Source organism: Pungitius pungitius, chromosome 21 (genome assembly GCF_949316345.1).
Source record: "Pungitius pungitius chromosome 21, fPunPun2.1, whole genome shotgun sequence".
In the NCBI taxonomy this organism is placed as follows: domain Eukaryota; kingdom Metazoa; phylum Chordata; class Actinopteri; order Perciformes; family Gasterosteidae; genus Pungitius; species Pungitius pungitius.
The window spans coordinates 1857442-1878288 of record NC_084920.1 but is presented as its reverse complement, the minus strand read 5'-3'; the positions used below and the strand labels follow the sequence as shown (position 1 = coordinate 1878288).

At 46.8% G+C, this 20847-nt stretch overlaps 4 protein-coding genes across 7 annotated transcripts; 2 read left to right on the top strand and 2 right to left on the bottom strand.

The window, feature by feature from the left end:
- Window positions 1–119: 119 nt before the first annotated feature.
- On the bottom strand, window positions 120–5394 carry si:dkey-220f10.4 (tubby protein homolog). Of its 2 annotated transcripts, XM_037464662.2 has the most exons (13): window positions 5175–5394; window positions 4758–4804; window positions 3713–3872; window positions 3360–3581; window positions 3102–3221; window positions 2873–3022; window positions 2608–2774; window positions 2366–2527; window positions 2164–2276; window positions 1827–1941; window positions 1637–1735; window positions 1383–1554; window positions 120–1291 (listed from the first exon to the last, which is right to left on the bottom strand). In XM_037464662.2, exons 2-13 carry the CDS (start codon window positions 4797–4799, stop codon window positions 1158–1160), a joined length of 1656 nt encoding a protein of 551 aa, XP_037320559.2. In that variant the 5' UTR covers window positions 4800–4804; window positions 5175–5394; the 3' UTR covers window positions 120–1157. The 2 variants fall into 2 exon arrangements, with proteins under 2 accessions (XP_037320559.2, XP_037320558.2); XM_037464661.2 differs by lacking the exon at window positions 5175–5394 and having other exon boundaries at window positions 4758–5101.
- A 249-nt stretch (window positions 5395–5643) lies between these two features.
- cfap119 (cilia and flagella associated protein 119) lies at window positions 5644–7497 on the top strand. Its single transcript, XM_037464668.2, has 9 exons — window positions 5644–5956; window positions 6117–6142; window positions 6245–6310; window positions 6409–6572; window positions 6661–6731; window positions 6840–6956; window positions 7079–7148; window positions 7252–7332; window positions 7414–7497. The coding sequence occupies exons 1-9, from the start codon at window positions 5939–5941 to the stop codon at window positions 7416–7418; spliced, it is 618 nt and encodes a 205-aa protein (XP_037320565.2). The 5' UTR covers window positions 5644–5938; the 3' UTR covers window positions 7419–7497.
- A 13-nt stretch (window positions 7498–7510) lies between these two features.
- On the bottom strand, window positions 7511–10733 carry phkg2 (phosphorylase kinase, gamma 2 (testis)). Its single transcript, XM_037464664.2, has 10 exons — window positions 10553–10733; window positions 10337–10448; window positions 10080–10255; window positions 9921–9975; window positions 9759–9824; window positions 9334–9497; window positions 9136–9226; window positions 8875–9028; window positions 8604–8729; window positions 7511–8505 (listed from the first exon to the last, which is right to left on the bottom strand). The coding sequence occupies exons 2-10, from the start codon at window positions 10429–10431 to the stop codon at window positions 8260–8262; spliced, it is 1173 nt and encodes a 390-aa protein (XP_037320561.1). The 5' UTR covers window positions 10432–10448; window positions 10553–10733; the 3' UTR covers window positions 7511–8259.
- A 128-nt stretch (window positions 10734–10861) lies between these two features.
- Window positions 10862–20658, top strand: rnf40 (ring finger protein 40). 3 transcript variants are annotated; one of them, XM_037464660.2, is made up of 20 exons: window positions 10862–11004; window positions 11522–11670; window positions 11819–11986; window positions 12112–12397; window positions 13313–13513; window positions 13723–13844; window positions 14052–14198; window positions 14782–14856; window positions 14989–15108; window positions 15233–15412; window positions 15558–15693; window positions 15813–15934; window positions 16039–16301; window positions 16411–16528; window positions 16629–16778; window positions 18376–18588; window positions 18675–18800; window positions 19457–19597; window positions 19684–19785; window positions 20004–20658. In XM_037464660.2, exons 2-20 carry the CDS (start codon window positions 11533–11535, stop codon window positions 20178–20180), a joined length of 2985 nt encoding a protein of 994 aa, XP_037320557.2. In that variant the 5' UTR covers window positions 10862–11004; window positions 11522–11532; the 3' UTR covers window positions 20181–20658. The 3 variants fall into 3 exon arrangements, with proteins under 3 accessions (XP_037320557.2, XP_037320556.2, XP_037320555.2); XM_037464659.2 differs by having other exon boundaries at window positions 16036–16301; window positions 18379–18588; XM_037464658.2 differs by having other exon boundaries at window positions 16036–16301.
- The last annotated feature ends 189 nt before the right edge of the window (window positions 20659–20847 follow it).

Sequence of the window (20847 nt, the reverse complement as noted above, 5' to 3'; positions counted from 1 at the left end):
TGGGTTGCGTGTTGTGCTGATTTCTATAAAAGAATACGAGTCTTCCTCTGAGGTTCACCGTTTGGTTGGTTTTGAGTTGAGAGCTCGCTAGACAGACTGAATGATTACACGTAGACCAGTTCACTGCGGGCCAGTTTTAATTTCGCAGTTGATCAAGAAGACGCAGACTTTCAGGAAAAAACAGATTTTAATGAAAAGCAAGAATCTTCTGTGTCAACTCCATCACTTACAGTAAAGGTTACAAGTTAAAAAGAGGTCGATACTCTTCAGACTCCTTTTTATAAATGTGCACATATAGCTTTGCTCAGAGTGCCTCCGAACGAGAAGTAAGGAAACATCATGTTACCACACAGGCAGTCAACTCGATGTGATAACCAAGGTATCACTTTAACTTTGGGTTTTTGCCTCCTAGAATATCTGCAAACCTCTGATGACTCTATACCACAGAGCATAAAGTGGGCCTATTTCTATTTGTCTGAAACCAAAATGACCTTCTGTCCTCCTCGTGCAAACTAGTGTTGAAGATGAGCTTGAGATCAGCGAAGGAGCCCTCGTGAGATGTACATTTATTAGAGTCTTTGTATTGCGCAAGAGCAGAAACCTTAAGCAGCGCCGCAGCATCTGATAGGAGCTCTTTTTTTCTGTTTGTTTCTGTATTGCGATAAGAAAGCTTCCTTCTGCGTGGTGCAGACTCTAAAAAGGGAGAGCAGTCCTGGAAGTAACTCAAAATAACACGTAATCTGGTGAAGATCTGAGTCGATGATTACGGCACAAAGTTGTTAAGGCTTTGGAAAAACTCTTCAAATCATAATATTAGAACTCAAACAAGTAGACACATTCTAGTGGAAATAAAAAATCATTGTATTATTTCCCCCGATAGTGTTTACTCGGCAGTCCTCAATGTTTTCCTTTACCTATCTGTCAAACATAAAAAGAAAGTCCGTTAAATCAACTTAAATAACCTTTTCCTCTTCAAGTATAAATAATACTGGACCTATAAAAGTCCCCTCTGAGGTCTAAGTCTATGGCTTTTATTTTCCACATCCTATTGTACACAAAGTCTTACGACGTCACCGGGATACAACACATGGAAAATGGCCGCGCGCAAAACGATGGGTGTGGTTTGTACGCGTCTTTTCTCCGACCCCGCGTTGGTTTCACTCACAAGCCAGTTTGCCATCGAAGGAGGACAGAGCGATGGCAAAGGCCTGCAGGGCGCACATGGGGAAGCGGTAGTCCATGGAGAAGACGTCCTCCGCCACGCGGCCAAACTGCATCACGATGTAATCCTCTGCAGGAGAGACGGGGGGGACCGCGGAGTCAGGAATGAAGGCGCGAGGGGGGAGGGGGGGGGGGGGGGGGGAGAAGAGGCCGCGCCTTACCGTTGTCGGGGTGGATGATCTGGAAGTTCTTGACGGAGGCCTGGGTGACGCGGCCGTGGAAGTTGAGCACGTACGACTGCGTGTTCTCGTTCCAGCTGGGGGACTTGTTGAGCAGCGTGACCAGCTGGTCCGTGTTGCCGCCGGCGTGGCGGGCCAGCAGCGTCTCCGCGTCCTGATAACGAGACGGCGGGGGGGGGGAGAAGTCAGTTGCCAGCGTCAGCCCAAAGGGACTGTGCTTCCTTGTCTCTGCTTACGCTCTGGGGGCGAATGGAGACCCTCTCGTCGTTCTCCAGCATGCCGGGGACGATCACGGTCATCTTCCTGGGACCCTTGAATCCCAGCACGTTGGTCTCCTGGAACACGAGAGCCAACGGTACCGCGGGGTTCTTGTCTCGCGCGGTTGGGGTTAGGTGGGACGGTGGAGACGGGGAGGTTTGCACTCACGTAACAGATGGCTGCCAGCTCTTGTCGCACGGACTCGCACTCTTTGACGAAGGGCTTCTTCTCGGGGTTTTCACCTTCGTCGTAGACCGTGAACTTTGTGCCCAGAACATTGGACCTGAAACAGAGAGTAAATGATCTGGAATTAGCTGTAAGGTCAGAGGTCAGAAAAAGAGAGGCAAAAAAGACAAAATGATGGAAAAAAGGGAAACATTTCCACTTTCCATTTAGGATGCCATAAATAAGAACCACTTGTTTTGTTTAATGACAGGATTCTTAATGCCTTCTGAGGGGGTTTGAATCACAATCTGATTAGTAGAATATATAGAATGAGTCACACCTCAGTTTTCCTATGTAGCAGTTTGTATCTCTGGACAGATTGGTGGGGTCGGTGGAGATGAGATAGTTGGATGTTTTGCACTTCTTCCTCTTTCGGCCTGCCATCAGGAACACCTTGGTGACGACACATAGGAACACACGGTGAAAAGCGGAAAACGGGGGCCGTTCCGTTCCCGCAGCTCAAGTGACAACGAAGTGCCGACCCTTTTGCCATCCTCCTTCTCCATGTGGAGGTAGTACGTCGGGTAGATGCCCTTCTCCATGCCTCTCCGGTCCCTGGTGACCCTGCACTGGATGGTCCCGTCTCTGGGGGCCGGACGCAAGGAGAACTTCTCCAGGTCCTCCACGGACATCGCAGACGTCGACTGGAACAAGAGAATCCAACACGGCTAGTTTTGCATCTGAGAAAACGCACAAAAACCCAGTCTTTCCGCTTGTGTCTCACTCTTTCGTTGGATTCGCAGTCGGAAGAGGAGGAGGAGCTCTCCCTGTAGTTGGAGTTGAGGGCAGCGAGGCTCGGCGGGGCCTCCTCCGCTCTCCTGGTCGCCTTTTCCTTTTTCGCCGTCTCCCGAGCTCCTTTGCTGGTCTTCTCCTCGCTGATTTGGCACCTGGCTGCAACGATGACACACAAAAAAACGCATTACTCGCAGCCACTTCGCCGGGGTCATTGGGGGGGGGGGTGACGGGGCCCGGGAACACCCGCGACTCACATGTGTCGAGCGTCTTCTTCTTCTGGGGCGAGTGAAGAAGAGCCTCCTCTTCGCTGTTGCTCTTGTCACACTCATCCCTCTTCGGACTCGTCGTCTCCGCCGCTGACTCGGACCCGCCGGCGCCGCACGGCGCCTCCGGCACGTGGCTCTCTGCAGGAGAGGAGACAAACGCTGCTAAAGCTCCACCGGGTGTTTGTGACATCGAGCAAAGCTAAATGTGTGACGTTACTTTTCCCCTCCCGTTTGGTAGTCCTGTTTGTCTTCTGCGGGTCTTCGGATTCTTTCACCTTGTCTTTCTTCTTGTTTTTTCTCTCCTTCTCTTTGTCCTTTTCGTCGTCCTGTTCCATCGCTGTTGGAGGGCACAGCAATCGTTTTATCTATTTGTCATTTAATCAAAGCATTCCTTTGCTTGTGTGAATATTCAGGGCGACGTGGGGATACATATTTAGCCACCAAATGAGAAACATTGTGCTTTTTATATCCTTACGAATGGCTTTTTCTTTTTTTTTCACTTCTTTCTTCTTGGTCCTTTTCCCCTCGGCCTCGGCCTCCCGCTGGCCCTCGGCCTCTTTGTCGATCTCCCAGTTCATTTTCTTGGGAGTGACGGGCTTCTCTGAAGGAGCCTCGTCACATGTCGCGCTCGCTGTCGCGTCGGATTCCCCCAACGTGATCTCGTCCAGTGGGTTATCGTGGGCGTGTTCAACCTGATCTGCGGGAAGAAACGGAAAACGTGCATTTAATAGAAGTTTTTTTTTTTTTTAAGACAGCGGACCTGAGCTGCACTGTGCGTTTTGAAGAGACCAGCCACAGAGGAACGTGAATGGCGGCGGAGACTCCCACCACTCAGGGACGCGTTGCTGAGGGACTGGTTGATCAACAGCGGCGTTTCGTCACATCGGACAGCTTTGTGCTTTCGACTCCTTTGGCGAGCGTCCCGGTTGGCCACCACCATCTGGGAATCGGCCCTCTTCTTCTGCTGTTTCTTCATCAGGAGGGTTCTCTGTGGGGGAGTTGAGGGGTGAGTTTGGGGTTCGACTCGATGTTCACGCGCGTGTCTACAACAGAATCAAATGATGACCCTAATGGCGGTTTATTTATTTCATTTAAAAGAGGCCGTGCACAAGTGAAACGTCACCATTTGATGCCCTGTTCCAGATTAAAGCTTTAGCTAATTTGCACCAGTAGTCCCTCTGCAATCATAACAAGGACAACACTATAACAAGCATTAAATAGTATGTGTGTGTATATATATATATATTCCAAATTGCCAGTAGTTAGTTTTTTAACGACTAAACTAAATCCCAGTGCTCAGGCTAGACGCTGTTTGGGTTTAGGTTGCACTGTGTTGACATGCTGGTCAAGCTTCAGTGTTTCCGTTGCTTCTTTTCATATTCCGGCTGATGCAAATTTAAAAAATGCAAAGCAGCATTGTTGGTTTTTCTACCACTGCATTTCATTTTGAAACCACGTGTCGTACAATGACAAGCTCGAGCCATTCTTTCATCCACAATGACATATTCTAGTACAATAAAATGACTGGTATTGGTTGTAGCTACAGTTTTATTCCAGCTAGTTGCTGCTTACTATTGGAGTCATTGTGATTACTTGAACCAAGACTTTGTCGAGCAGGTGGTTCTGACACTTATCAGCTAATTATCCTCCACAAAGAACAGTTCCCCTCCGATGGCAGTGTGGATGTTACTGGTATATTTTTGAATAAAAGAAACACAGATAGCTTCTTTAAGTCTGGAGGTGTATATATATATATATATTTTTGTCAGGTAATTGAAGTGTATTAGGTAGCAGTTGAAAATAACCCGAGACATATTTGGCCAATGGCACGTGTAAATTGAATAAAACACTTAACTAATCCTCGTGTGTTTACCTGGTTGTCAAGCTTCTGTTGTCGTATGTCGGGGTCCTCCATGTCTGCTGCAAATCACAACCAGTAGATCATTAAGGAAAAGGCTACTTGGGAAGAGCTGGATGGATCCAGCATCAATGGTCAGCGCCACAAACGGTTCAGTTTCCAAAATAAAAGAGGCATTTGAACGTGGACGCGCGCGTGTTCTGTTGTGTCTCCGTGGACGGTCTGTCCACCTGCGAGCAGCAGAAGGCAAAGTGGATTAAAGGGGGATAATGTTCTTAAAGTGGCCCGCTGCGTGGAGATGCTGAGGCCCGCGGAGCCGCTTACACCCGCTCCGTTCCCTGTTTATTACCAACATCACCCGGTGGGGGGGGGGGACACGGAGGACGTCTCACCCGGACCCCCCCTTCGCCCCCCCCGTTCTCTGCAACTCACCTGCGGGGCTTCTAGAGTCATTTGAAAATAGGAACTCCCGGAAAACGTGAAGTAGAGCAGACGTCGACTGTCACCGCCGCGGAATCAGGTCATCTCGTTGCCATGGATACGGCTGCCGTGCGACCGCGGCGGAGAACCACCATTTAAAATGCTAAAAATAACAACAACGACCAAAACCAAGCAGTGTCTCCATCACAACATAAAACTGATCAGTGTTTCGGTGACGGACAGCTTAATTGGACGCACTGATTGCAGTTTTTTTTAACCTATTTATTTTCACACATACAACTCAATTAGCTTTCAAAAGTTTAGTTCGTTGCATTGTGTTTCAAAATGAGTATTATTAGCTGTGGCCGTTTTGGTATTTGCATATGCGTTTGTTATTTTTATATGTATTAAAAACGTTTGTGACGCACTATACTTGACGCGACCTACTTCGCCCTTTGACCTAACACCCAAAGTGATGGAAAGGTTGCAATTGTAGTGCTATAACAGTTCAAATTTAATTGTATATTTTAGTTACATTATTCCTTACGGCACGCTAAACCGGAAGGAAGGGCGAATGCGTTTACTGTTGCTAGGATACAAGAAGGTAGCCAAACAGGAAGTGCTCAGCGTCACGCAACCTTGCGTTTTCGTTAAATACCTTTTCACGATAGGATCCCTTAATTTGACACATTTGTTGTGAAGTATACATTATTTTAAAGTAAAATCATTCGCTCATTGTTTTTCAGCGGTTAGTTTAATTTCTAATAAAAAAGGAAATGGATGCGGAATCAAAGGTATGCTCCAACGTTAGTGTGGCCTCAGCAGTATGTGTCTGCCTATTCATCTGACCTTTTATATTTTGTAATCATATGATCACAATCTGAATTGTTACACTAGATATTCCGTTAAGTATTTCCTTTGTTTTGTACATTGTTTTATCATTTGGTACAACAGGCCCTGAAAGCTAAGGTGATGCTATGGTGAGTCATGCTCATTATCTGGATTCATTGTTCAAGGCTTTCTTTACGCCTTGCATGACTACATATGACGTCTAACAGAGTCCTTCCGCTGCGGGTTTTCAGGACGGATGTGAGCCACCATGAAATGGAGGAGATGGACAAAATGCAGTCCATTCCTGATCTGGAGAGGTTTTTGTCTTTTTATGATCAGAATACATATTTATTTTAACATAATTACACCCACACCAATGACGTATTTCCATGACACGGTGTGCTTTCTGTGGCAGGTGTTTATGCAGCGTGCTGGGACTCCACCTCCCTGAACCAAAGAGAGGAGTTCTCCTGGAGCTCTATGTCCAGACGGTGCTTTTTGGCCGAGAATGCAACTTTAAAAAGGAACAAACCTCAACGCTGTTGTCCATCATCAAGTCTATCCACGAGGCTAACGTAGGTAAGAAAAGTCGTTTCGTTATCAGACTTTTAAGAACCATGCAGATAAAGCTCCTTGTATATGGTACTATGGAAGTCTTGTCTTGCAGAAACTCCTCTTAACAACATAGAACAGTGTGTGGAATACGGCATGGATCTACTTCTCTGTCACTCAGTCAGGGTCTGTAAAATAAATCATGTTTGAATATCATTTTAAAACATAAAGGAAGTCATCCCATGAAGTCAATCATGTTAAATGCAGATGCTTCTGTGTGCCCCCTCACCCCAGCGCCCCCCCTTTGGCATCAACATCTTCAGCTTTGAGGAGGCGGGATGTATATTAAAATACATCCATAACAGCTACGTGAGACATTACAAACTCTACAAATATATTTTCACCAAACAGGTAGGAATCGCAAATGAGTCGTTTCAAGTCACTTCTGCCAACATTTATTTTTTATTCTACTTTAATCCTGTGAAAATCCTCACGAGGGACCAATGAGTTCAACGTATGACTTTTTCTTACAGGTAAAACTGGATTTATCTCTAACTTACTCAGACCAGGATGAGCCCACCGAGTCAAATCCCTCCGCTACAGGTAATTACAGCTTAACAGCTCAATCACAAAATGTGTATCCAGAGTTTGAACTGAATATCTGGAGGAAATGTATTTATACTTTTAAATACTTCCTTTGCACTAGAGGTTGATAATCTGATGGAAAAAGAAACCAAAGCCACAGAGAGTTCTCCTCCAAACGAAGAAGCAGAGGGAGCCGAACTTGGTAGATTCAAAAACAGTTAAAAAAAAGAAACCTTTTTAAAGTCAAATGCACCTTAAATAACTCACATTTTCTCCCCGCCAGGTTAATCGGAACCGGAGGCCCTGACTGAGAACGAGGTCGGCGAGCAGATGGTGTAGAATAGAAAAATAAATAGAATGAAAGACATTGCAGATCATCATTTGACCAATAAGGCTCAAACACTAGTTTTATTATCAATAAAACGTAGTTTTTTCCATGTACATCATATCTGCATTTGTACAATTACAATTTCTTAGAGAGGCACTTTACGTTAAACCGCCTCTGATTAAACTGAAGAACGAACCGGGTACGGAATGGTGTTGCTTATATAGAGTCACTAATTTAAACTACTTCACAGATTAGGTGGGTTTCTGAATAAGGAATGTCTGCATGCACGATAGCTGCAAGTAACTCTCTCTAAAACCCTCCAAACAACTTAAATATTTCACGTCTTTTAGTACACAGCAATATCAGTAAACTGTAACATTATGTGGACGATAAATGATTCACCGCGATTCAATATCCACTTCAGCCACGCAGTGTTTAGAAACACGTCATCTCCTCAGTTATTACTGACCATTAACTGGTAATATCATAAATACACCAAATGACCTTATATGTGATGTGTTATGTCAAATGATTGTGCAACATATCCGCAACTGGAAACATTATGGCCTGACGAGCACTTTCAGAAAGCCACAAACATGGATCAAAGGGCGGATAAGATAAGATGTGCATGCTTAACTTGCAGAACCACTGTGCGCATTGACACGGCCCACAAACAGCCCGGTCCCTGAAATCCTCATTTTAAAATTAAACACAATAATTTGAGATCACAAACACAGACACGACAACGCATGTAAATGTTTTAAATAAAACCCAGTGTGGTCAACGACGAGCCGGACCGTGTTACGTCTCAAAGTCCTCCAGGCCCAGCAGCATGATTTTGGCCGTGTTCTGAAAGAGGGCGGCCCGGTTCTGCTGCTCCCCTTTCTTCACCCAGTGGCCGTAGATGCGGAAGGCGCAGCCGTCGATGAGTTTGCGCACGCCGCGCAGGGAGTACGGATCTCTGGCCAGAACTTCGCGGGTCAGCGGCCGAGCCCTGCGGTACCGGCTGTACATCCGGATGCACGCCAGCACGCTCACTATCAACACCTGAGCAGGTCGACGACAGGAAGTAGCTTGGGGTTTAAAATCAACCTGCCATAAAAAAAAAAAATGGATGAAAATGAAATGCCGAGGCCGCGACTCACCCTGAATGTCTTTCTGGGGCTGAAGAGACGCACATCCTCCCTCTGGTACTGTCTGAAGAAGGGATGTGCTAGGGCTTGCTCGGCGGTGAGGCGGGCCGCTGGTTCCACCACCAGCAGCCTCGATATCTGAGCAACGCAGGCGGAAGGATTGAAAATCAGGACTTTTGTGATACAGTTAAAAGCTACTGGCCGCAGCAGACAATAACGGGCCGACCTGAACTAGGAGACAATAATATGAACATTAATACCGCTGCTGTTTTAATCCGCTTACCAGATCTTTCACGGTGTCAGACCTGTCGTCCCACTCTGGCGATGTGAACTGATAGCGGCCCTCCATGATCATCCTCAGCATCAGCATCTGCTTGCGATGCCAAAAGGGCGGCGAGCCGGCCAGAAGCGTGAAAAGGATCACGCCACACGCCCAGCTGTCCCAAGCGCGTTCATCAAAAACAAGGTGAGCAGGGATTTAGAAATAAAATCCACATTTGAACGTTGAACCAAATAGAGGTTAGAGACAAAAGAAAGGTCTTACAGATCAACCTCTTGGCCATAGCCGGTGTGCATTTCATCCATCGAACATTTCAGTATTTCTGGGGCCAGGTAACCGGGGGTCCCACAGAGCTCTGATGAAAATAGAATAAGGAATAAAATAATAGGAAAAAAATGTAGCATTCTAGACTCTGGCCGATGATTACACATCCAAACAGATCACTAATTTATAGTACGGTACCTCTAAGCTTTTCTCCGGGTTGAAGCTGAACAGAGAAACCAAAGTCGGACAGTTTGATGTGTCCTTGGTCATCGAGGAGAACGTTCTCAGGCTTTAAGTCCCGGTGGACGATGTTGAAGGAGTGAAGGTACTGCACGGCCTCCAACAAGGCTCGCATCATACTCCTTCAGAGCAATACTTTACATTAACACTTTTACATTTGACTTTCAAACTTGGTATCCTTTCCAAGCAGCAGCATTTATTTGCAACTTTTAGAGAGGCAGGGTATGATGTGTGAATGTGATTCAGTTTGAAAATGTTCAGCCAATACATCAATTGTAAATTATTTGACCTAAGTGAGCTTTAAACCTTTACTATGGGCCACCAGAGAGTGACATGCTGCCAGAATGAACTAGATTATGTTGTGCATTGACGCTGCAGCTCACCTGGTTTCCTTCTCACTCAAGGTAACCTTTTCCGTGAGGTAGTCAAACAGCTCTCCTCGCCTCATGCTGTCAATGAAAACACGAGACTGAAACCATCCTACAAAGAATTCACGAGTGTCCATTCACACAGAAAGCATGTCAGCTGTTTGTTGCAATACTCACAGGTCAAAAACCAGAAATATGAAGGTTGTGGACTCGTAGGAATCAATGAGAGTGACTAAAGGGAATCAATAGAAGACACACACAAATACGTTTAAACACATGTTCATGTGAACAGAAATGGTAAAAGTCTCGCTATTGCAAAAGAGCAGAACAACGTACTGACGGAGGAGTGTCCCTTCACCATGTTGAGGACCTGGATCTCCTTCAGCGTGGAGGTCTTCACCTCATCCAGCTGCTGCACCGTCATCTTCTCCGCGGTGATCTCGATGATCTTCACCGCCAGCTCTTGACCCGTGTGCCTGTGCACACACCGGCGCACCACGCTGCTCACCCCCCTGAGGCGCCATCGGGGAGAGGTCATTAACGGTTTTTTTTTCTTCATCCACACGTCACGTGTTATTGTTGCGGGGACTCACCTGCCGATGACCTCTTTCGGGTCATATTTCTGGTAGAACTCCTTGGCTCCCACCCAGTCCGGTAATTCATCTCCAACAACGATGTCTTTGGTCATGATGCCAGAGTACGAATCTAGGATTAAAACGAACTGTTACGTAACCGTGCCGCCTGGTCTAAAAACAGGAAGTGTCAAGCTAATTGTGCGTGTGGCCGTGCTACGGTTAAATTGTAGTTACTCGGGTTTTTTCTTCTTCTTGCTACACACGAGTGTCTCCTCTCGATTGCGACTCGATACCCCCGTTAACGTGAAGGCAGTTTGGGGGAGTCCGATAAAGGCTAACAACATTCGGCTAGCTTACCAACAGAGCGGTGTTTACATTCTGCTCGAAACTGTGTGTTGTCTCACGATGTGGCGACACTGCCCCCACGAGGCCAGGCAGGAGGTTGCATTAAAAGGTTATGGTGTGTTTAATTAAAACAAATATATAAATATATTTTTGAGGGAGTTTTCAAGTTGCAAAATTTCAAGATGTCCCTTAAATGCAAACAACCGGATATTCATGTTTTTTCTCTTTTCTTGATAAAGAAAAAAAAGAAGAGAATAAATGTTATGCGGAAGTAAATTGTCGTCATTTCCTGTAGGTTCTCTGGATGCACTGAGTTACATTTCCAACCGCTTCTTGTGAAGGTTTGTGGTGTTAATACTTGTAAGAAAACGATCTAAAAGTGTATTAGTATGTATAGTATTTTTACAGAACATATTACGCTTGCAGTGACTGCCCGGGAATAACAATAGCGCCCACCAGCCATTAATTACTCTGGACAAAGAGCCAGCTAGCTAACTAACGCTAGGTCTCGGAAGAGTTAACATTAGCAATAGCATACAGCTAGCGCTGACGGCTCGCTAATATTCGTCGAACTTCGCAAAAAGGCCAAATGGAAATGAGTCGGCAGATTTCCATGCAAGTGTAAATACATTACCGGTTTTCATACGCGTGCAATGACGCAGATGAACACTGGACCATCATTTTTCGGAGGCCGTTTAGAGTCAGTGGCCCTGTGGCTAATGCCGTTGCTAGCTGTCATCAAATGAATGAGTTTTACATTTTCAGACTGATTTAATACAAATAATACATTTAGAAAAATGTGTTGAATCTGTACCGACGTAACGTCAAATATCTCACGTCATATTTGTTTTCTTCCAGGGGAAGGAAAGATGTCAGGTGCTGGGGGAGGAAAACGTCCCTCAGGTGGGGACAGCCCCCCTGGCCCACCTGAGAAGAAAAGCAAAAAAGAGGAAATAACCACCACGACGCTCATTGAGCCAATACGCATAGCTGGAGTCTCCTCCACGGTCAGTTATTGGTGTTTACTCCCACAATCACAATCAGTCCACTGCTAAAACCAGGACCAGGAGGACTTGCACGTTGTTGATCATCTCCAGCATTTAGTTGCCCAGCTAACATTCCTCTCTCCATTGTGCTTGTGTTTGTTCCCTGCAGGAGGAAATGGACATGAAGGTCCTCCAGTTCAAGAACAAGAAGTTGTGCGAGCGCCTGGAGCAGAGGCAGACCATGGAGGATGAGTTACGAGAAAAAATTGAGAAGCTGGAGAAGAGACAAGCCACCGATGACACCACCCTGCTGATTGTCAACCGCTACTGGTCGCAGGTACCTGTTCACATGAATATGTTGGTTTGATCTGACTCTATTTTTGTTTTGCCTTACTTTTATTCGGTATTGTTGGGGGGGGGGGTGTAATGGGATGAAATTAAACAATGTTTTTTTTTTTGCAGTTGGACGAGAATGTTCACGTTCTGCGCAAACGCATCGAGCCGGATCCTCCTGTGACAGCCGCCCCTGCCCCACCCGCGCCCCCCCTGCCCGAATCCACACCAATGGAGGAAGATGGTGTCAGTCTGGCTACACCTGCTTCTGCTGTGCCCCCACCCCCCCTGCCAGAGGTCCATTATGAAGGAGAGCAAGCAGAGGAGCGTCAGGAAGAGAAGAAGCAGCCCCCGCTTCCTACTGGGTCGGAAGAGTTATTGACACCCACAGACTCTCCACAGGACCCATCAGCAGGTAAACTGCCAAAATCTGATCATATAATGTGTTATATGACCACAGGCTGATTGAAATATGTCACCTTATGGCGCGTTTCCACCGAGCGGTACGGGTCGGGTCGGTACCCTTTTATCTGTGTCTCCACTGCCATAAGTTGAGAAAAGTACCAAAAATCTGAACCGTACCGTACCACTTTTTGGCTACCCTTCCATTGGGGTACCTGGCATAGTCATAGACTCACTGCAGAACGTTGATTGGTTGAAAGAGTGTCGTCATTTGCGCGTGCCGCAAGGGGAAAGACGACACACGAGGCGCCATTTTTAAACTACAACACCGTCGCAACAATGTCGCCGCGCAGCATTTACTTTAACAGCCACATATCGAGAAGCAAGAACAGGATCGGCTGTTTGTCTCCATTGTTGTTTGCGGTTAGCTTTCAGTTTTCGCGCGATCGAATGACGTCAATCTACTTTCCGTCCAATACCACGCCTATCAAGTGACGTTACCACTACTTTCTGGAATACACCAGGCCTATCAAGTAAGGGTACTGTTGGCGGTGGAAACGCTCGCCAAATCATGGTTAACAGACCCGACCCTAACCGCTCGGTGGAAACGCGCCATTAGAGAAACTCATGTGACGAGAGACAACCGTCCCTTTTTTTATTTTGTGCCAGTCTCTTCTTTCAAAAAGCTTGCAGAATTCCAGGCAATGTGTAAGCAGTTCTAATCTATCTGTTTATTTTACGAGTATTCAGAGCATGTTTAATTATTGATGTTATTCTATTGATTTAGGATCAATTATTTAAGAATCAGCAAAATGCTAAAAGTGTCAAAAGCTGGACAAACTCATTCCAATTTTGTTAGCTGAAACTTGATGTTTGATCCGCTGATTTTAACCAGCGTCCTACATACGCCCATCTTGCTTTTTTTCAGACGCATCACTACCCCCCCCTCCAGTCAGTGACAATGCCAAAGGCTTCCTGGCTACGTTAGAGCACAGCAGCGAGGAGGAGCTCACCCTCCACTTACAAGACCGCATGCAGTTCAGCAAGGAAGCCATTGCCTGCTTGGTCTGTGTCTTTGACCGGCTGCACAGCCGCATCGACAACATGTGCAAGCAAGTCCAGGCTGCAGGTAACTGGGAATATGCTTGTTACTGACAAAATATGCAAATGAGAAGAGGATCATCTGCGGCACATTTTATACCTCACATGAAAACTAATAGACTATTCTTGGCTTCATACGTTACCATTGAGTCGTTCATAAATGGGAGTTTTACACCACTTGTTAGCTCGACTCTAATTTGGCAAACAATGTTGATCAATGTTGATCCCCATCGGCAGCGTATGAGGACGATAGTCAGTCTGACATCATCAACGTGAACCACACTCTGCTGGACGAGAACACGCGACTACGCGACCTGGCCACTCTGCTGCAGGGTCGACACCACAAGATGTCCATGGAGGTACGATGTCCGTAGTTCTGTTGGTTTGTTTCGGCATTCATGGGGGATTTTGGGGCTTGTGTGTAGTTTTGAGTGGCGGGTTTTGGAGAAAGTTGGAGTATTTAAATGAGAAGATTGAAAAAGGCGTTTGTGTGTGTATGCAACCCTTGCTTATAGATGACAGTTGTTGCTGACGTTGCTGTTGTCGCGTCTTTCCCTCCTTTGCAGTACAATGAGTTGGTGGACAAGGTGACCAGCTCCGAGACCAAAGTGTCCGAGATGGAAACAACCGTGGAGGACTTGCAGTGGGACATCGAGAAGCTCCGCAATAGGGAACAGAAGCTCAACAAACATCTGGCGGAAGCCATGGAGCAGGTGAGTTTGTCACTTTCCTCGTTCTTAAGTGTGTGTTCGGGTGCTTTTTATCTCTCGGTGATGGCGCTCCCAGCGTTGATGCCGGCTGTTATTAGTGATGCGCCTCTCTCAACTCCAGACTGTTGAGGAGCCATCACGTGCAGACTGGCCAATCACAGCTTAGTATCTTCCAGCTCTCTCTGACTGGGGTCTGTATTTATGACCACGGACTCTCATATTCATGCTGGTTTAGTGGATCTTGAGCTTGTCGTGGTTAAACATGGCGCTTGTTTCATGTGATGAATGCGTTTGATCGGTTATGAGAGAAGACGCGGTCGTCGTCCTCTTCTTCCTCCAGAACCACCAATAGAAACCTTTTTATTATAAAAGCAGGGTTTCAACCAGCAGAGGACAGTATCCGTCCATATCTACAACAAGTTAAAATGCTTTATGTTAGGGTGTTAAGATTAGCACCAGAATCTGCCAACAACACTATTTAAAACCAAGAAAGTGCTTACAAGCTTTAGCGACTCTTTAAAAAGATAGGATGTATGTAGGAGTTTTTATTTTTATTTTTTGCATATCATTTGTCGTTCGTCCACAGCTCAAGTCTGGATACAGCAGCAGCGGCAGCTCAGGTGGACTTCCTGGAGGCCAGATTACACTGAACATCCAGAAGGTAACTGAAAAAGTTTCACTTTATGTTTGTGTGTAATCTCTCTACGTTAACCCATGACTTACTTCAGAGGCCAGTTTAAAACAGCATACAGTGTTTAATACCATGCGTGTTTGTCTATGTTTTATTTTCTAGTTCGAGAGTCTCAATGCGGAACTGGAGCATAACCAAGAGTTGGCTAATAGCCGCATGGCAGAGTTGGAGAAGCTGCAGGTGGAGCTGCAGGAGGCTGTAAGAGAGAGTGAGAAGCTCAAGGTAAATAGTTGGATCGGGAGCGTTTGTGACTATTTCATATCCATCTTGTACACTTGTGGTGGAAATGGTGTGATAACAGACTTCCAGTCCTCGACTTTCACTGCCCGGCTCCTGGTTTTTCCAGATGGACTTGCGGAATATTCCGGAAGATGTTGTGAAGGAGACTCTGGAGTACAAATGTCTCCAGTCCCAGTTCTCGCTTTTGTACAACGAGTCCCTCGGGGTGAAAACCCAGCTGGACGAGGCCCGGGCCCTCCTGCTCACTGCCAAGAACGCCCACCTCCGACAGATCGAGCACATGGAGGTAACTTCGCACGCGGCGGGATCGCTTTAGCAAAGAAACGTCTTCTTCATCACAGAAAATGTTGAGGACCAGTTGGTCCTAATTTCTTGTTATTTTGACCCCCACTACAAAAAAAATAAATATCTTGCTGTTTTCTACTGTTTAGAGTGACGAGCTGTCCCTTCAGAAGAAGCTGCGCACGGAGGTCATCCAGCTGGAGGACACCCTGGCGCAGGTGCGCAAAGAGTACGAGATGCTGCGCATCGAGTTTGAGCAGAACCTGGCAGCCAACGAGCAAGCAGGTACCTCTTCTATCAACGGGAAATAGCCTGGTGCATTAGTAAGGCTGTGCATTTGATTCAGAGATGCATTTAGAGTTTAATGAAAATGAAACCCGCTCATCCTTTGGTCGCCCTCTCAGGACCAATCAACAGAGAGATGCGACACTTGATCAGCAGCCTTCAGAACCACAACCTACAGTTGAAAGGCGACGTGCAGCGCTACAAAAGGAAGTTGCGGGAAACACAGATGGAGATCAACAAAGTAGACGTTTTACATTTGTTATCATCTGTAGCGATATTTTGCATCCAGCCTTGTGTGACCTTGTCTCACAGTAAAATGTTCAAATGGTTTTACTCCATCAGCAGTTGCGCTATCAAAGCGGCGAGGCGGGCGTTCTGGCTATAGAAGAGACGACGAGCGACAGCATCGAAGTGAAGAAAGAGGAAGACGAGGACCAGGAGGAGGAGGAGGAGAGGAGGAAAGAGCTGGAGAGACAACGGGCTCGGGAGAGGGAGCGAGAGAGCGAGCGGGAGCGCGAGAGGGACCGCGAGAGAGAGCGGCAGCAGCGCGGCGACGAGCTGAAGAGGAAGGACTCGGACACGCTGAAGATGCTGCGAGTGGAGCTGAAGTGCGTCCCCCCCCCCCCCCTTTCTCCCTGCTCTCATCCCTCTTAAGCGTAACGTACATTTATATTCATGAGAGAGAGGTTGATCTCTTTGTCTCTGTTGACCCACCAGGAAAGCTCAGGAGTCCCAGAAAGAGATGAAGCTCTTGCTAGACATGTACAAGTCGGCTCCGAAGGAGCAGAGGGACAAAGTGCAGCTCATGGCTGCTGAACGCAAATCTAAAGCCGAGGTCTGTGCTTCAGGCGTCTTTGTCTTTTCAGTCCAACTTTTTGCAAGTTTCTTTTTTTTTTTTTTTGCATCTCATGTTGTCCCGTGTGGAAAATGGGCAGGTGGACGAGCTGAGGATGCGAGTGCGCGAGCTGGAGGAGAGGGAGAGGAAAGAAAGCAAGAAGCTGGCCGATGAAGATGCCCTCAGGAAGATTCGGGTGGCAGAGGAGACCATCGAGCATCTGCAAAAGAAACTCGCTGCAACCAAGCAGGTATGTGTGGCTTTTTTTTTTTTTTTTTTTCAAACGCATCAGAGCGCCGTGAGGCAGGAGGCGGAGCCTGTGTTCCGCTGTTTCTGTTACCAAGTACCCGAATGCTGTTAAAGCAGAAGTGAATCTGTGAATCTTCAACCTTCAAACTCCTCGTTTTACCCAAACATGCAGACACACATTCAGCACTTTTGTTCTCAGCAGAAAATTGGCATGTATTTAAAAAAAAAAAAAAAAAAAAAAGTGTTAAGAATTGCGGATGTGATGAAATGAGACGTGAAGCCCTGTGTGAACACTGATTCAAACCTTTGGGAAAGCACCCGATACCAATGTGAACGAGCCAGCTGTGCTATGACTGTCACATTTGCCTGAAACCCACGTTCTACTAATCTAAGTCTACAAAAGAGGAATTGAAAGCTAAAGTCTTGAATTGACATTTGATTATTTTTTTAAAATAACTTATAACTTTGTACTTCCAAAGTACGACACGTGCCAGTTAAAGTGTTGTAACCTTATTAATACAACTCTAATCACAAGATGTGTTCATTCACTCTTTATTTATTTTTCACTCTTCTTTAGTTGGTGCGGATGAATGTTTAATGGGTCAGGGTGGGGACCGAACTCTAAAATGGTGACATTTTAATGAGAAACTGTAGTAATTTGTAGGAGGCACCAAGTAGATTCAACGTCACTGCTTTCTTGTAAATGATGAGGCGCTTTTAAGGAATTTCATCAGTGACTCGATGACCGCGTTCGCTGACTGGAATCCAGCGCTTGTTTAGTCATGTAATTGAGGGATTGTTATACTGTCACAATAATATTTGTACGTAGAGCCGTTGACCTCATTGCTTCATTGAGCATGAGCTTGAAGATACTTGCTTCGTGGCAGCATTCACTGAGGAGGATCTGGTTCCTCGCGTCTCTCCTCTTTGGTACGAAGCTAACAACTGCACCGAGACATCCTAAAACAATGCAGCGCTCTCTTCAGTTCGCTCCGAGGCTCTAATTAAAAAAGATAGTTAACGGACGTTATGACGGTCTATCCAGCTGTTTTTACTGTTGTTCCACCACATTTTATGCTCGACACGTGTTAACATCTACTGCTTCTCATGCTCGGGAGGGCCGGCAGGAGGCAATTTACCACAACAACACAATCTGGACTAATGCCGACGTATTCGGCCCTTTGCATCTGGTATAATGCGCAGTAACTGAGCTACTTCAGACGCGGATGTGTGTGGTTCGTTCGCTTCGTTTTATTGCTGCCGGCGTTTTAAGTTTGCAGATTCACGGATCGACAAAACGACCCAATAAACAAGCAATCACTTTAGTTTATGGCCCCGGTGGCCAAATGCAGCAAAGAAAACAGTCCAAATGGGCTGATGATTATAGTTTAACAAATTGAACTGTATTATTGATTCATGCTGATAAGACCCTTAACTATAAAAAGTGAATTGTTACATAGTAAATTGATACTACAACAATATATTGGGAGAGTAGTTGGTAAAAGTAGATGCTAGATGAACACAAGACCAGAGTGCCAGACCCCCCCCCCCCCCCCATCCGTCATTGTTTTTGATCCCTGACCCGTCTGTCTTTCGAGGAGGAGGAAGCCCTGCTCAGCGAGATGGATGTGACGGGCCAGGCCTTCGAGGACATGCAGGAGCAGAACAGCCGCCTGCTGCAGCAGCTCCGGGAGAAGGACGACGCCAACTTCAAGCTGATGAGCGAGCGGATCAAATCCAACCAGATCTACAAGCTGCTGAAGGAGGAGAAGGAGGAGCTGGCCGACCAAGTGCTCACGTTCAAGACCCAGGTGACGAGCCCCTCCGGCGCCACCCGAGCCGCTCGTTGCGTTTGCGTCGCGGCGCCTCCTCACTCACTGCGTCCGTCGCTCTGCAGGTCGACGCCCAGCTGTTGGTCGTGCAGAAGCTGGAGGAGAAAGAGGGGATCCTGCAGAGCGCGCTGGCTGCTCTGGAGAAGGAGCTGGCGCTCCGGACGCAGGCTCTGGAGCTCAACAAGAGGAAGGTGTGAACAGCGAAGCCATCAGTCATTTTGGCAGCTCTCGCATTTTTAAGTATTTGATTGCGGCCGGAATCTCCGTGCCCCCCCCCCCCCCCGAACATAAACGCTAGGTTTGAAGGATCCGGGTGATGGCGTGTGCCAAATTGTACGTTGATGGACAACAGATTGCCAGTCTGGTCTGTTTGGGTTCACATGAAATGTTCTGACATCTGAGACTTCCACAAAACACTGTATTCATGAAGCTGCCTTGTGAGCCAATGGAAGCCACCTGTCTAGTGATTGTTAACATTTGTTAAGTACTTGTAAGAACGGCATCTCTGTCTCTCTCACTGTGTGTGTGTGTGTGTGTGTGTGTGTGTTCGCGTGTGTGTGGGGGGAAGCCACAAAGAGGATCAAAAAAACCTACAAGCGTACTGTTGTGGAAAATAGTCGTCAGAGCTGGAAATGATTCCCAATTTGCAGTGAACAGCTTTTAAAACCAAAACCAAAAAAATATATATATATTTTTCAGTTACAAAAGGACTGAAACTTTAAGCACAAACGAATGTCTACTTTTGTTCATATTGTACTACCAGCACACTACAGCTTCAGGAATGTCATTGGGTCTATTTTTTCTGTGTTGTTTTTATTGAGTGCGTCCGGTTGCTTTCCTCCTGCAGGCGGTGGAGGCTGCCCAGCTGGCAGAAGACCTGAAGGTGCAGCTGGAGCACACACAGGCCAAGCTTAAGGAGATCCAGGTGTCCGTGGCTGAGAACCGCACCGCCCGGGAGAGGGAGAGCAGCAACCTGAAACGAGCGCAGGTACGTCCTCGTGTCACCACTCCTCTGTGTGAACGCTGCCAAAGCGACGCCCCGGGCCAACCACGAGTCCTTGTGTGATCTTCTAGGAAGATCTGTCGCGGCTGAGGCGGAAGCTGGAGAAACAAAAGAAGGTGGAGGTGTACTCTGACGCCGATGAGATCCTGCAGGAGGAGATCAACCAGTACAAGGTGAGGAGACGAGCGGTTTCCCCTTTCAAATCAGAGAAATGTGTGGCTTTTATAGACCAAGGAGACAGTCTGTGCGGTTTTTCCGTTTGTTGCTACGTTTCCACAAAGTGAGTTCAGACCTCCACAGTGTGCAGTGACACGGAGAAGCTTACTGTCCCTCGAGTGTCCACTCCAATGCGTCCATGTCGTGAAGGGCTTGTGTGTCAATCCGCCCGCAGGCCAAGCTGCGCTGCCCCTGCTGCAACACGCGAGACAAGGAGACGGTCCTCACCAAGTGCTTCCACGTGTTCTGCTACGAATGCCTGAAGATGCGCTACGACACCCGGCAGAGGAAGTGCCCCAAGTGCAACTGTGCCTTCGGCGCCAACGACTTTCACCGCATCTACATCACCTAGTTCGCCGAGGGCGGAGAAAAGAAAATCCGGTGAGACGGAACCGAAAGGAGAGAAACCCAACGGGGAAAAGACCGAGGAGCTGAAGACTTGTTTGCGATGTGGTTCCCTGGTTTTAACCTCTCTTTTGGAAAGACTTGTTTTACAGCGTCATTGCTCATTTGGTGACCAAACAGATAGTGACACATCCGAACGAAAAGTGTTGTGCTATAGTTAATAAACAGTTGTTTGTGCACACAGTGATAATAGTTTTACATGCACTAGGTTTTTGTCCCCCGTCATCTGACGACTTCCTGGTTTTAAAGACAAACTGGGCCCAGCTTGTTTTCAAATGTTCCTTTAATTTAATGTGTAAGCCTGGATCTCCATGGAGCGTTTCTTATATCATACTTGTCACGCTGGTTGTTGTCAGGAATCCCGTAAAAAGCAGTGAAGCGGAAATATATACATTTCCAGATTAAACGACGTCGTGATTCATGGACTCCATGTGTGAATCCTAGTATGCTTCTAATGTATAAAATACAACAGAAAAAGCTGTTTAGGCGATTTTGTAACCGTGCGTAAAAGAGACGTCAGCGAGTTTGGCCTCCAGTCAGCACATACAGCAGTGTTTGGATCACCTTGGCCGAGGTCCCCTCTCCCCCCCTCTCTCTCTCTGTGTGTGTGTGTG

Coding starts and splice junctions, on each gene's coding strand:
- si:dkey-220f10.4 (XM_037464662.2), bottom strand. CDS start 4,799: ATGGAGGACCCCGACATACGACAACAGAAGCTTGACAACCAG. Junction 3,023..3,101: donor TACCAAACGGGAGGGGAAAA/GTAACGTCACAC, acceptor CCTCTCCTGCAG/AGAGCCACGTGCCGGAGGCG. Junction 1,292..1,382: donor GATCATCCACCCCGACAACG/GTAAGGCGCGGC, acceptor TCTCTCCTGCAG/AGGATTACATCGTGATGCAG.
- rnf40 (XM_037464658.2), top strand. CDS start 11,533: ATGTCAGGTGCTGGGGGAGGAAAACGTCCCTCAGGTGGGGACAGCCCC. Junction 12,398..13,312: donor TCCACAGGACCCATCAGCAG/GTAAACTGCCAA, acceptor GCTTTTTTTCAG/ACGCATCACTACCCCCCCCT. Junction 19,598..19,683: donor GCAACCTGAAACGAGCGCAG/GTACGTCCTCGT, acceptor GTGATCTTCTAG/GAAGATCTGTCGCGGCTGAG.
- phkg2 (XM_037464664.2), bottom strand. CDS start 10,431: ATGACCAAAGACATCGTTGTTGGAGATGAATTACCGGACTGGGTGGGA. Junction 10,256..10,336: donor CCGAAAGAGGTCATCGGCAG/GTGAGTCCCCGC, acceptor ATGGCGCCTCAG/GGGGGTGAGCAGCGTGGTGC. Junction 9,029..9,135: donor TATGGCCAAGAGGTTGATCT/GTAAGACCTTTC, acceptor CGCTTGGGACAG/CTGGGCGTGTGGCGTGATCC.
- cfap119 (XM_037464668.2), top strand. Junction 6,573..6,660: donor TATCCACGAGGCTAACGTAG/GTAAGAAAAGTC, acceptor CTTGTCTTGCAG/AAACTCCTCTTAACAACATA. Junction 6,957..7,078: donor AATATATTTTCACCAAACAG/GTAGGAATCGCA, acceptor TTTTTCTTACAG/GTAAAACTGGATTTATCTCT.